At 41.4% G+C, this 13,980-nt stretch overlaps 1 protein-coding gene across 2 annotated transcripts in view; it reads right to left on the bottom strand.

Moving 5' to 3' along the window:
* nox1 (NADPH oxidase 1) overlaps nt 1–12,958 on the bottom strand; it is a 37,244-nt gene extending 24,286 nt beyond the window's left edge. The window contains exons 1-5 of one of the 2 annotated variants that reach the window (XM_073058338.1): nt 12,907–12,958; nt 12,711–12,806; nt 9,301–9,411; nt 1,318–1,402; nt 524–666 (exon numbers count right to left, since the gene is read on the bottom strand). In XM_073058338.1, coding sequence (XP_072914439.1) covers nt 524–666; nt 1,318–1,402; nt 9,301–9,411; nt 12,711–12,806; nt 12,907–12,951 — 480 coding nt within the window. In that variant the 5' untranslated portion in view covers nt 12,952–12,958. Of the gene's footprint in view, nt 1–523; nt 667–1,317; nt 1,403–3,145; nt 3,170–9,300; nt 9,412–12,710; nt 12,807–12,906 lie in introns of those variants that run through there. The other variant, XM_073058340.1, reaches the window with a different exon arrangement.
* Nucleotides 12,959–13,980: the final 1,022 nt, after the last annotated feature.

Raw genomic sequence — 13,980 nt, 5'->3', positions numbered from 1 at the left:
TCACCTGTGTCAGTCTCCCTCTGAAGGCAATATTCAGACACTTGTTTGCCATGAACTCCCAGTAACAATGCCAAATAATTGAATTGTGCAAGAGCTTTAACAGGAAACTAAAACATATAAAGGCAAAAAGAAAAGGATATCATGAAAGAGCAAGAAAATAGATTTTTGCAACTCACAAGGTGATGCAGCAAGTGCTGAACATTCACTTTTCTATTGAAATTTAGACGATTCTTAGACTATACAATTGTTATACAAGAACGTTTGTTCACTGTGATATCATTTTCAAATACCAAGATTAGGAAAATTGAAAGTTAAATGATTGAGCATTGTAAAGAAAAATATACTCAAGGGATAGCCTTGTGCATAGTGGGGCATCAGGAAATGCCTTTGGCATTGGCAATATACTTGATTTCAAGAGAATTGGATGTTCCTGGCTGGAGAAAGGATTGAAGGTTGTGACATGAAAGTGATAATCTCTTCAATGTTATAATCCATTATTCAAGTACAAGAAACCATTTCTTACTGTATGAGCAGACCGAATAGGATTCAACCATTTGGTATTATTCTCCCCAATTCTCGATAGTACAGCATCCAGAGTCTGTTCTGTTGACTGTTGACTGTCGTTGAACCATTCGAAGTTGAATAAATGTGCCACAATGTGAATTGCTGTGGGGATTTGGTGACAACAGTGTTAAAAGACAAAATACAGGCAACTTCTCTTGTCAAAAAAGGTTTAAAGCTCATCTTAATTAGAATTGATGTATTGACTCTATTTATGTAGAAATATTTAGACAACGTAGCTGCAGAATGCATATGTCCATATGTAGGCAGTTGTGTTATGATTAAATCCTTTCAGAAGCCATCAGAAACATCTGCATTTTAGCAAAACAGCAAGCAGCCTGAGTTATGGACTGTGAAAGGGATTAAAATGTAAAAGATTTGTATTCCTGGTGGATTTGATTGTGGGCAATCAACTGCATGAGGCAAGAAGGAAATGTGAATATTATTTTTCAATTTTGAATCTACATCATCAGCCAATATTCTTGGCTTTGGTATATTCTGACAACCTCTACAGCAGTGTTCTTCTACCTCAGCTGAAGAAAAGGAACTTGGAATGGGAGACTACTCAAATCATTTGGGGTTTAGTGTGTAGATATGTAGGCAAAAGTTGTGACTTCCATAAAATTAAGTGACCATTTCAACAAAAGGAAGTCATGCATTTGTCAAAAAAGAAAAACAAAGATTTACATTCTCTGTACTTGCATACAAGGGGATTGAAAGAGTCCCTTTATTCTCAGATGGCACTGGAAGACCTACCTGTGTGCAAGGCAATCATGTATGCCACAAGTTTATGGAATGTGAGGTTCTTGTCCAGCTGTTTCCTTACACCACATCTACGGCACTAACATAATGCAGAAAAAATACAATCAAAAACAATTCTATTAAGCAGCAAGATTCTGTTATGATAGGACATGAATGCAAATCTAAAGCTTTCTTTTGTGATTCTTATGAAATTATCAGATGAAAGTGCAATATTGTTTAAGTATTTTCTCTCATTTTAGAAAGTCACAAAAAATTGCAAGGGATAAGCACAGAAAAATTCTGAGGAGAGTGAGAGGCATGAACAAGTCCATAGATCATTCCATCCAAACCACTGAACAAATCCAGAGATCATTCCATCCAAACCAATAAACAAATCCATAGATCATTCCATCCAAACTTATGAACAAATCCATAGATCATTCCATCCAAACCAATGTGCTGCAATGAGCAGCTGGAGCAGACCCAAGTGCAGGACATAGGCACGGAGAGCGGGTTAGGATTCTTATGCGGACTTGAACGTTGACTTGCACTCAGAGCGTGGACTTGGACTTGACTTGGACACTGAGACGACAACTCCATACAAAGACAGACGATTCATATCTTGGCTCGGAGGAGCGGCAAATGGCAGCAATCCTCAGCTGGATATGAAACGACAAAACCCAACAATGACAGACAATTTGTATCTTGGCTTGGAAGACGGTCCCTATTCTTGGCGGCCCGGAAGGCGCAGGTGACGGTCCAGAATTCTTGGCGGCCCGGAAGGCGCAGGTGACGGTCCAGAATTCTTGGCGGCCCGGAACGAGCATTTCCGCACAGCCCCAGAGGCTCAGGTGACGGTCCAGAATTCTTGGCGGCCGGGAACGAGCATTTCCGCACAGCCCCGGAGGCTCAGGTGACGGTCCAGAATTCTTAGCGGCCCGGAACATACATTGCCACTCTGGCTGAGGTGACAGCCCGGCACTGAGTAGATGTAAGATGGAGTTTTATGCTGCCGGTTTAGATGAGGATCAGGTGCCCTAATCAAGGAACCCGGTAGAACACGGGAAAAAGGAAATTAACGGAAATGAGGAGTCGATGGACCAGACCATGACACAATGAACAAATCCATAGATCATTCCATCCATGTCCATGGAAAGATCCATAGATTGATCTATCTTCTTCCCTCTTATTTTTTTCAAATCACCATAGTTTTAGAAACACTTTGTATTTTGACTGCTATGATACAGTTTAAAATTGGTATTTTGCAGCTTTTTAAAAAACTGTTTTTTTTTTGGTGGATGCAATAGAGAAGCCTCAGTGTGTTTGTTAAAACTAGTTGTAGTAATGCAACAAAGCTATTTGGGCAATCTATTGATAACCTCTTTGACAATTAGTGAATACTGCTAATGGAACAATATTGACAAGTTGCGTTATTGACTTGCACAGTATGCTGAACGTCAAAGAAGATTGGAGTCAGAAAATCAAAGGAACTTTCATTGCTAGAGCTGGCAACGTGTCCATATACTGCACCTTCAGTGTAAGTTCAGAAGAAGAGTCTCCCCCGAAGCATTGACTGTTAACTTCCCTCCACAGATGCTGCCTGGGCTGCTGAGTTCCTCCAATTTCTTGTTTTCTCAGCTGAAACAAGCACTCTCTTTCAAACTGTATCTTTTTGGAGAACATTGGAAAGGTACATCTTCCCTGCTGATTCTGGGCACGTGACCACTCAGGGGGCAGGAGGAGCTTTTGGCATAAATTGAGAGCCTCAAGGCCATGCACCAGGAACACCTGGAAGACCTTCATAAGCTGCAGAAGGAACCTCACAAACTGCCCATCCACAAACCTCCAGTCAGCTCTTGCCTCAACTCAAGAAGGCCATGTAGTTCCCACACTGGCCTCGTTAGTCTCCTCGGACCCACAAAACAGAAGGGGAAGAAAATTGTCCTCTATCACAGGGGACTGCCTAAGGAGAAGAAGAAGAATACTCAAGATTGGCATCAGATAGCAGTAAATATATGGAATGTTCTTCTTGTTAGAGCAGATATGGAAACTCCATAATTACAGAGAAATCATTGGAGAATGATGGGGTTTTTTTTTAGCCTAAATTATAGTGAACTATATAGAAACATAGAAAATCTACAGCATAATACAGGCCCTTCGGGCCACAAAGCTGTGCCGAACATGTCCCTAGCTTAGAAATTACTAGGCTTACCCATAGCCCTCTATTTTACTAAGCTCCATGTACCTATCTAAAAGTCTCTTAAAAGACCCTATCATATCAACCTCCACCACCGTTTCTGGAAGCTCATTCCATGCACTCACTACTCTCTGAGTAAAAAACTTACCCCTGACATCTCCTCTGTACCTACTCCCCAGCACCTTAAACCTGTGTCCTCTTGTGGCAACCATTTCAGCCCTGGGAAAAAGCCTCTGACTATCCACACGATCAATGCCTCTCATCATCTTATACACCTCTATCAGGTCACATCCTCCTTTGCTCCAAGGAGAAAAGGCCGAGTTCACTCAGCCTAATCTCATAAGGCATGCTGTCCAATCCAGGAAGCATCCTTGTACACCTCCTCTGCACCCTTTCAATGGCTTTCACATCCTTCCTGTAGTGAGGCAACCAGAACTGAGCACAGTACTCTAAGTGGGGTCAGACCAGGGTCCTATATAGCTGCAATATTACCTCTCAGCTCTTAAATTCAATTCCACGATTGATGAAGGCCAATACACCGTACGCCTTCTTAACCACAGAGTCAATCTGCACAGCTGCTTTGAGAGTCCTACAGTCTCGGACCCCAAGATCCCTCTGATCCTCCACACTGCCAAGAGTCTTACCATTAATACTATATTCTGCCATCATATTAGATATACCAAAATGAACCACTTCACACTTATCTGGGTTGAACTCCATCTACCACTTCTCAGCCCAGTTTTGCATCCTATCAATGTCTCGCTGTAACCTCTGACAGCCCAATGCACTATCCACAACACCCCAATCTTTCTGTCATCAGCAAACTTACTAACCCATCCCTCCACTTCCTCATCCAGGTCATTTATAAAAATCACAAAGAGTAAGGGTCCCAGAACAGATCCCTGAGGCACCCACTGGTGACCGACCTCCATGCAGAATATGACCCATCTACAACCACTCTTTGCCTTCTGTGGACAAGCCAGTTCTGGATCCACAAAGCAATGTCCCCTTGGATCCCATTCCTCCTTACTTTCTCAATAAGCCTTGCATGGGGTACCTTATCAAATGCCTTGCAGAAATGCATATACACTACATCTACTGCTCTTCCTTCATTAATGTATTTAGTCACATCCTCAAAAAATTTAATCAGGCTCGTAAGACACGACCTACCCTTGACAAAGCCATGCTGACTACTCCTAATAATATTATACCTCTCCAAATGTTCATAAATCCTGCCTCTCAGGATCTTCTCCATCAGCTGACCAACCACTGAGGTAAGACTCACTGGTCTATAATTTCCTGGGCTATCTCTTCTCCCTTTCTTGAATAAAGGAACAACATCTGCAACCCTCCAATCCTCTGGAACCTCTCCTGTCCCCATTGATGATGCAAAGATCATCGCCAGAGGCTCAGCAATCTCCTCCCTCGCCTCCCACAGTAGCCCGGGGTACATTTCGTCCAGTCCTGGCAACTTATCCAACTTGATACTTTCCAAAAGCTCCAGCACATCCTCTTTCTTAATATCTACATACTCAAGCTTTTCAGTCTGCTGCAAGTCATCACTACAATCACTAAGATCCTTTTCCGCAGTGAATACTGAAGTAAAGTATTCATTAAGTACCTCTGCTATTTCCTCTGGTTCCAAATTTGGTCTCCAAATTTGAGGAAAGACATTCTTGCTATTGAGGGAGTGCAGCGTAGGTTCACGAGGTTAATTCCCAGGATGGCGGGACTGTCATATGTTGAAAGATTGGAGCGACTGGGCTTGTATACACTGGAATTTAGAAGGATGAGAGGGGATCTGATTGAAACATGTAAGATTATTAAGGGATTGGACATGCTAGAGGCAGGAAACATGTTCCCGATGTTGGGGGAGTCCAGAACGGGCCATTTAGAACGGAGTTGAAGAGAAACTTTTTCACCCAGAGAGTTGTGGATCTGTGGAATGCTCTGCCTCAGAAGGCAGTGGAGGCCAATTCTCTGGATGCTTTCAAGAAAGAGTTAGATAGAGCTCTTAAAGATAGCGGAGTCAAGGGATATAGGGAGAAGGCAGGAACAGGGTACTGATTGTGGATGATTAGCCATGATCACAGTGAATGGCGGTGCTGGTTCAAAGGGCCGAATGGCCTACTCCTGCACCTATTGTCTATTGTTATACACACTTTCCCACTAATGCCTTGGGATTTTCCTTAATTCTGCCTGCCAAGGCCCTCTCATGGCCCATTCTGGCTCTCCTAATTTCCTTCTTAAGCTCCTTCCTAGTAGACTTATAATCTTCCAGATCTCTAACATTACCTAACTCTCTGAACCTTTTGTAAGCTTTTCTTTTCTTCTTGACTAGATTTATTACAGCCTTTGTACACCACAGTTCCTGTACCCTACCATAACTTCCCTGTCTCAATGGAACATACCTTTCCAGAACTTCACACAAATATCCTCTGAATATTTGCCACATTTCTTCCATACTTTTCCCTGAGAACATCTGTTTCCAATTTAGCCTCCAATTTCTTGCCTGATAGCCTCATAATTCCCCTTACTGCAATTAAATGCTTTTCTAACTTGTCTGTTCCTATTTCTCTCCAATGCTATTATAAAGGAGACAGAATTATGATCACTATCTATAAAATGCTCTCCCACTGAGAGATCTGACACCTGACCAGATTCATTTCCCAATACCAAATCAAGTACAGCCTCTCCTCTTGTAGGTTTATCTACATATTGTGTCAAGAAACCTTCCTGAACACACCTAACAAACTCCACCCCATCTAAATCCCTTGTTCTAGGGAAATGCCAATCTATATTTGGGAAATTAAAATCTCCCATCATGACAACTCTGTTATTATTACACCTTTCCAGGATCTGTTTCTCTATCTGCTCCTTGAAATCCCTGTTATTATTGGGCAGCTTATAAAAAATACCCATTAAGGTTATTGACCCCTTCCTGTTCCTAACCTCCACCCACAGACACTCTGTAGACAATCGCTCCGTGCCATCCACCTTTTCTGCAGCCATGACACTATCTCTGATCAACAGTGCCACGTCCCCACCTCTTTTGCTTCCCTCTCTGCCTTTTCTGAAACATCTAAAATCCGGCACTTGAAGTAATCATTCCTGTCCCTGAGCCATCCAAGTCTCTGTAATGGCCACCACATCATATATCCAAGAACCTATCCACGCTGTAAGCTCATCCGCTTTGTTCACAACACTCCTTGCGTTAAAATAGACACATCTCAAACTTTCGGTCTGAGCACGTCCGTTCTCTATCACCTGTCTACTCTCCCTCTTGCACTGTCTACAAGTTTTCTCTGTTCGTGAGCCAGTCTCCTCTTCCCCAGTCTCTTCAGTTCAGTTCCTACCCCCCAACAATTCTAATTCTATTTTAAACTCTCCCCAGTAGCCTTAGCAAACCTCCTCACCAGGATATTGGTTCCTCTGGGATTCAAGTGCAACCCGTCCTTTTTGTACAAATCACACCTGCCCCAAAAGAGGTCCCAATGATCGAGAAATCTGAATCCCTGCCCCCTGCTCCAATCCCTCAGCCACACATTTATCCACCACCTCATTCTATTCCTATTCTCACTGTCACGTGGCACAGGCAGTGATCTCGATATTACTACTTTTGCGGTCCTGCTTCTCAACTTCCTTCCTAACTCCCTGTAGTCTTTTCTCAGGACCTCTTCCCTTTTCCTGCCTATGTCATTGGTACCAATAAGTACCACAACCTCTGGCTGTTCTCCCTCTCACTGCAGGATATCTTGGACGTGATCTGAAACATCCTGAACCCTGGCACCTGGGAGGCAAACTACCATCTGAGTTCCTTTCCTGCGTCCACAGAATCGCCTGTCTGACAGCCTAACTATAGAATCCCCTGTCACTACTGCCTTCCTCTTCCTTTCCCTACCCTTCTGAGCCACAGGGCCCGACTCTGTGCCGGAGACACGGCCACTGTTGTTTCCCCCAGGTAGGCTGTCCCCCCCCAACAGTACTCAAACAGGATTACTTATTGTAAAGGGGTACAGCCACAGGGGTACTCGCTAGTACCTGACTCTTCCCCTTCCCTCTCCTGACTGTGACCTACTTGTCCATCTCCCATGGCCCCGGTGTGACTATCTGTCTATAACTCCTCTCTATCACCTCCTCGCTCTCCCTGACCAGGTGAAGGTCATCGAGCTGCAGCTCCAGTTCCCTAACTCGGTCCCTTAGGAGCTGCGGCTCGACACATCGGGTGCAGGTATGGCCATCCGGGAGGCTGGACGGAAACTTCAACTGTGAATAGCTGCAATTCTACCACCTTGTTCATAAAATCAACCAATATGCCACTCACACTGATTGTTCTTTTCTTGTATTTTTCTGAATTTTTTGACTTCTACTTTGCTCTGGCTAGAAAGAATTTTCTGTTCCATAGGCACTGGTTGCCCCCTGTACTTTATTCACGTGTCAAGCGTGAAGTGTCAGGGAGCTGTTCCCCAGGGCAGCTTTGTAACTGTGTCTAACCCTTTCCTCAGCAAACAACTGATGTAACTTACTTACTGGGATAATACAGTGGAGTTTGTGTTTTGCAAAACAGGAATCAAACTTTGGGTATTGCTAATTATATAGAAGTATTTCCTTTAAAATATACATAAGGTTATATACTCCCTATAATTCAGAAATTTTCACAGGCTGGTGATGAAGTAAGTCAATGTGTAGGTAGATCATTGAGTTGCACCTCGGGCTCCGGTGATTATATGATTTATAGTAAGATTCTTCTGGAGAAATCTTCCATTTTTATCATAGCCAGCAGAAGCCCTTTTGACAATTTATGAATCTTGCTTCTGAAATGGTGACTGTTTGTGATTTCTTGCCAACGGGCAGAAATGTTGGTGGATTCTCATTTACTTCCCCAAGCTATCCAAAGTTACAAACAATGTAACCAGAGAAACCATCGGGAAAGTTTGGACCAACCAAGGGTTCAGTGTGGAAGGACAGTGCCATGGAATGAAAAGCCAGCTCTTGGTTTACGTTTAAATCCTCTGCAATATTTTTCTCTTTTCCAATTTCCTCAGCAGAAACTCATAAGGGTCAGTAGTTTTAACTGGGATCTTTCAGGCAGAATGAAAAAAAACTATTCGCTCCTCTGGAGACATCAGAGCACATTTACTAGCAAGAAATATTAACAGCGTTGTTGGATTAGGGTGTAGGATTGTTAGTTTCCTTATATTTTCCTTCTTGTAGTTTAACGTTCCAATGCTTGTTTGTATTTGTACATAATTACCTATATACATGTAACTGCTCAGTGGATTTTCCAGTAATTTTGATACAGTTGCTTCTATATTTTTCTAGAAGCTTCTCAGTTTTCACACTACTTTGATCTAACTATTTATAGGTTAATTGTCAATGAGTGGAATTTTGTTTTCTGAATACGAGGTGTGTGTGATTTATTCTCCTTAGTTCTCTCAAGTTCTTTCTTTCTATGTTCTTTGGTCTTGAAACACTTAATAAAATGGCTGTCAGCAACAAGTTCTATGACTCATTCTTGACTTCCAGAGAAACTCTGGATCACAAATACACCAGGATTAAATGGTGGGTAGCATTGGTTGAATTGAGTCATCTCTGAAGGAGTAAGCATCACCCCTGCAGAGAATCCTAACGACCAACAGTTGAATCAGCCACCTGAAATTCTGGGATATTTTGTGAATAGGTAATAGATTTGTCTACTTCTCTTTCTCATGTTAAGTAGGTGAAACGGCATTTACTATTTCCAGTAATCTTACGCCACAGCTACACCTTCAGTGATCAGAAGAGGAAGGGCCATTTCTTACCGAGCAGGATCCTCTGAGGAAGGAGAGTAAATTCCGACAAACAGGCAGCAAGATCAACAAGCAGTTAAAGTTGAGACAGGCAGCTGGAGCTCGGGCCCAGGCCAGTGCAGACTGCAAAAAAAAACAGGAGCACAAAATTGTTAAAATTGAAGTAAGTTTGTTTAACCTACAGAAAGTAATAGAAATACAGCAATGTGCTGGTCAAGATATTGAAAAAGATACAGTGTAAATTTGCAATTCTTTTTCTTAAAGTCTTAGAGTCACAGAGTCATAGAAAAGTACAGCATAGAAACAGGCCTTTCAGTCCTTATAGTCTGTGTTGAGCCATTTAACCTGCTACCCCTATTGGCTTGCACCTGGACCATAGCCCTCCATACCCCTCCCATCCATGTACCTATCCAAACTTCTCCTAAATGTTGAAATTCAGCTCTCATGCACCACTTCCACTGGCAGCTTATTCTACACTTTCACGACATTCTGAGTGAAGAGGTTTCCCTTCATGTTCCCTTTAAACTTTTCACCTTTCACCCTTGACCTATGACCTCTGGTTGTAGTCCCACCCGAACTCAGTGGGGAAAAACTTGCACATTCTAAAATTTCTACGTTCTAGGGAATGAAGTTCTAACCCATTCAGTATTTCCTTATAGCTCAGGTCCCCCAGATCTGGCAACATCCTCGTATATTTTCTCTGTACTTTTTCAACATTATTTACATCTTTCCTGTATGTAGGTGACCAAAACTGCACATAATACTCTAAATTAGGTTTCACCAGCATCTCATATATCTGCAATATTACATCCCATCTCCTGTACTCAATACTTTGATTTATGAAGGTCAATGTGCCAAAAAGCTTTTTTACAACCCTGTCTACCTGTGATTCCACTTTCAGTGAGCGTATTCCCAGAATCCTTTGCTCCACAGCACTCCTCAGTGCCCCACTTTTCACTATGTAAGGTTACTCTGGTTGGTTCTACTGACATGCCACACTTGCACTTGTCTGCATTAAATTCCATCTGCCATTTTTTCAGCAGATTTGTCCAGCTGGTCCAAATCCCACTGCAAGCTCTGATAGTCTTCCTCGCTGTCAACTATACCCCCTATCTTGGCGTCATCTGCAAATTTGCTGATCAAATTAACCTTATTGTTGTCCAGATCATTGATACAGATGACAAACAACAGTAGACCCAGCACTGATCTCTGTGGCACTCCACTAGTCACAGGCCTCCAGTCAGAGAGGAAATCATCTTCTACCACTCTTACAAAGCGCACTTCTTCTGGCATGCTGAACCTTCCTGACCGACTCCCATGTGGGACCTTGTCAAGTGCCTTGCTAAAGTCCATGTAGACAACAGCTACTGTCTTGCCTTCACCAACTTTCCTAGTAACTTCCTCGAAAGGCACTCTAAGATTGGTTAGACATGACCTACCATATACATAGCCATGCTGACTATCCCTAATCAGTCCCTATCTATCCAAGTACTCATATATCCAGACCCTTAGCATACCTTCCAATAACTTTCCCACTACTGATGTCAGGCTCACTGGCCTGTAATTTTCTGAGGTAAAAATAAGTAGCATTGTTTAGTATTAATTTGAACATGCTTCAATTCTATTTCTACAATTCTGCATCCTACAATTTTTGGATTGACTCCCCCAATAATAGCAGGATAGGAAAGATGTTAAAATGACATGACAGGATGCAAACTGAATGATAAGGAAAGGTCTGCTGTTTTTCAAAAAATATAATCAAAGATTACATTACATTTTATGAACAAACCCACGACTAATAAATTTACTTTAAAGCTATGTAAAGTTCCATCCCTTTTAATTCTCCCTGTTCCAGAATGTGGATTTTTAGCCCCAAACTTTATGTACACTGCTCTTGTATTAAAATACAGAGTGCATTGAACCTATAACACGACACGTGTATTATTGTAGAAAGCATGTCTTATTTAATTGGAACACAATGGATTATAATACGCGCCATTATAAATAATTGTTATGACTCGGGTATCTATAATTGCTTCAGATTTGCATTCTAAGGGTTTATTGTGATATTGAGTAAATTCCGATAAGGAATCTGGTCTCTGGAATGTGTAGAAGGGCAATTGTGCGTGAAATCCTGGCAATCTATGCAGTAGGAACCCTGCTCTCTTGATTCACAATAAGAGACCTTACAAAAAAAAAGGATTTAAACACATATATCCAGTATGGCAACCATCTACAGTTTCAGGGATCTCTTTACAATCTTCAGTCAGAATAGATTACAGTTTTGATAATCATGCCTTATTTCCTCTTAATGGGTCACTCGTTAACAAGATTGATTACATTGGAGCACCAGTGAAGGTGAAGTAAATAAACAAGCATTTTCAGGAATTTGTTCCAGTTTTGGTTGACGGAAATTCAGCCTGTCTCACAAAGGCAGGTGGCTGTTCAGGAAATCCCAAGCAATTCTTATGTCATGTCAGAATAATTACCTTAGATCCGTCAGAGCAGGAAATAAAATATTCCTGTTAATGTGATACATGCAGGATATACTAATTAGGTAGTGCAGCAATAATTCGCTATTCATGAACTGTTTGAGATATTTTATCTGCACCTTGTAAAGAAAGCACAGTGGATTCTGGTTGATTGGGCCATCGGTTAATCGGCTCAGTTATATATTTGGAACAACCATTAAAGGAACAATATCTAATTGAGAAAATAGCCAGGATTCCCTTCATTTATTTGGGACACTATGCTACTTAATTGGGGCAGGAGACTGTTACTGAACAGTTTCTAACTAGCGTCAGTCATGCGCTCTTATGTAGTTATTAGACACTACACCCTGCTTAAAACGAACAGTTTTTAAACAGCGTCAGTTGCGTGTGCTTGGGTTCAAAAAGCATTGAATTTTGGCGAGAAACAAGCAGTAAGATAATTCAAATGTTTTGCTCACTGGTTTTTCAAGCATTCGGGCTTGGAGATGCCAGAAATAGCCAGGAGTGAAAATAAAATGATTCTGCTACTCAGGACATTAGGAGCTCTGAAGAATCTGAAGATATCAACAGTCATCTTGAATGTTACAATGCAAGTGAAGATGCAATTGTCAAAAGCATTGTATGAAGGCAGTCCATTATCTACACTAGCTATCTGCACTGGTTTTGTTCATTTACAGTCAAGCTAAAGTGCCCGGCAGTGTGGACTGGATCAATTCCTCCCTCAATAACTTAGGCACTAATACATAGTTTTGTAGTACTACATTAGTATTTTTAATTTGTTTTGTATTTCATTTAAATACATAATTTATTATTCAGTCTGTCTTTTTTATACGTTTAATTATTTCCATGAACTTAAACTAATTGGTCCCAATGTGTTCCAATTACCAATATCAATAAACTTTAATAGATAAATGAAGTACAGGTACTTACTCCGAGAATTTTCCTTGTGTAGTAATATTCTGGATTATATTCATAGACTCCATAGTAAAAGACAAATAGAAAGATGTTTATTCCCAGCCACACCACCTGTAAACAAAAAATTACAGTGGTCAGTCAGTTTTCTGTAGCTCTTCTGATGCCATTGTCATTGAAAAGACTCAGCAGAAAGGTCTAATAATCTTCTTACGATGACAAGCGCAGACATGCCATGGTTAACCACCCAGTTGCTCATGGTTCCAGGGCTTCTCCGACTTAAATCGTAATAAAGCAATCACTTCATCACTTATACCTGATGAACAGGGCAGGAAGGGTGTTGGCTTGGCAGACTTCAAGGAAGTAGTTGTCGAATTTTTTCCCCTCTTCCCCTATGTTTGTTCTTGTAATCACTTTTGATATTAATAAGGAAATAACTTGGAGTATTTGATTAACCAGAGCTTGTCACACTGCAATACGTCAAGCTATTCTAAACTACAATTAGTTTAATGAAGGTATGATACATAACTAATCTGGATCCACACAATTCCACAGCATTCTTCAAATCCCTTTCTTATAATAATGTTCTGATAATTCTTCCTGATATGCCCAATGCAGCTTGGAATAATTTAACAATTCATCTGAAGAATGACACCGATATAAAAACAGAAAGACAAAAGCACAATATTGGTATCTTCATCTACCATAACCTGACACGCAGTATGATACCCAAACCACAAACATCCGAAGCAGAGGTAGTGACCTAACAGCCAAGTCACCTCACAAATTGCCTTCTGCTTGACTTTTTATAATGTTTACCATCAATCTCCATTTGCTGGCCCCAATCACCGTGTGATTATTTACATTTCCCTGAAATATGGACTTTTGGACCTGTACTAGAGACCAACTCCACTCAAATACACACACCCTAGTCACCACACTCCCCTATTAAGATAACTACACATTCTGTTAGCCCAGAGCTCAAGCCTAGCCCACCATACCTAGCCCTCCACCTGCCTGCCTCATCCAACAATATTAGACACCTATTTATTCCTATCCTACTTCTTATTATAGGTTTTAGGCTGGCAAAGCAGAGTTTCTGTGTGATGGACCCCCAACCAATCAATTAGGCCAGCTGTAAGATGACTAGCAAAGTCATTTGGCCATTTTGAATACAGAGGAACAATTACGCAGATGTCAAGTCCATTCACACATCTGTGTTCTGTCATATAATAAAGAATCCAGAATTAGTCTCCAGATACCATGTCCAAATCAAGTGCTTTTTGAC

Source organism: Hemitrygon akajei, chromosome 10, assembly GCF_048418815.1.
Source record: "Hemitrygon akajei chromosome 10, sHemAka1.3, whole genome shotgun sequence".
Lineage (NCBI taxonomy): Eukaryota > Metazoa > Chordata > Chondrichthyes > Myliobatiformes > Dasyatidae > Hemitrygon > Hemitrygon akajei.
This window is presented reverse-complemented; position numbering and strand designations above follow the sequence as displayed.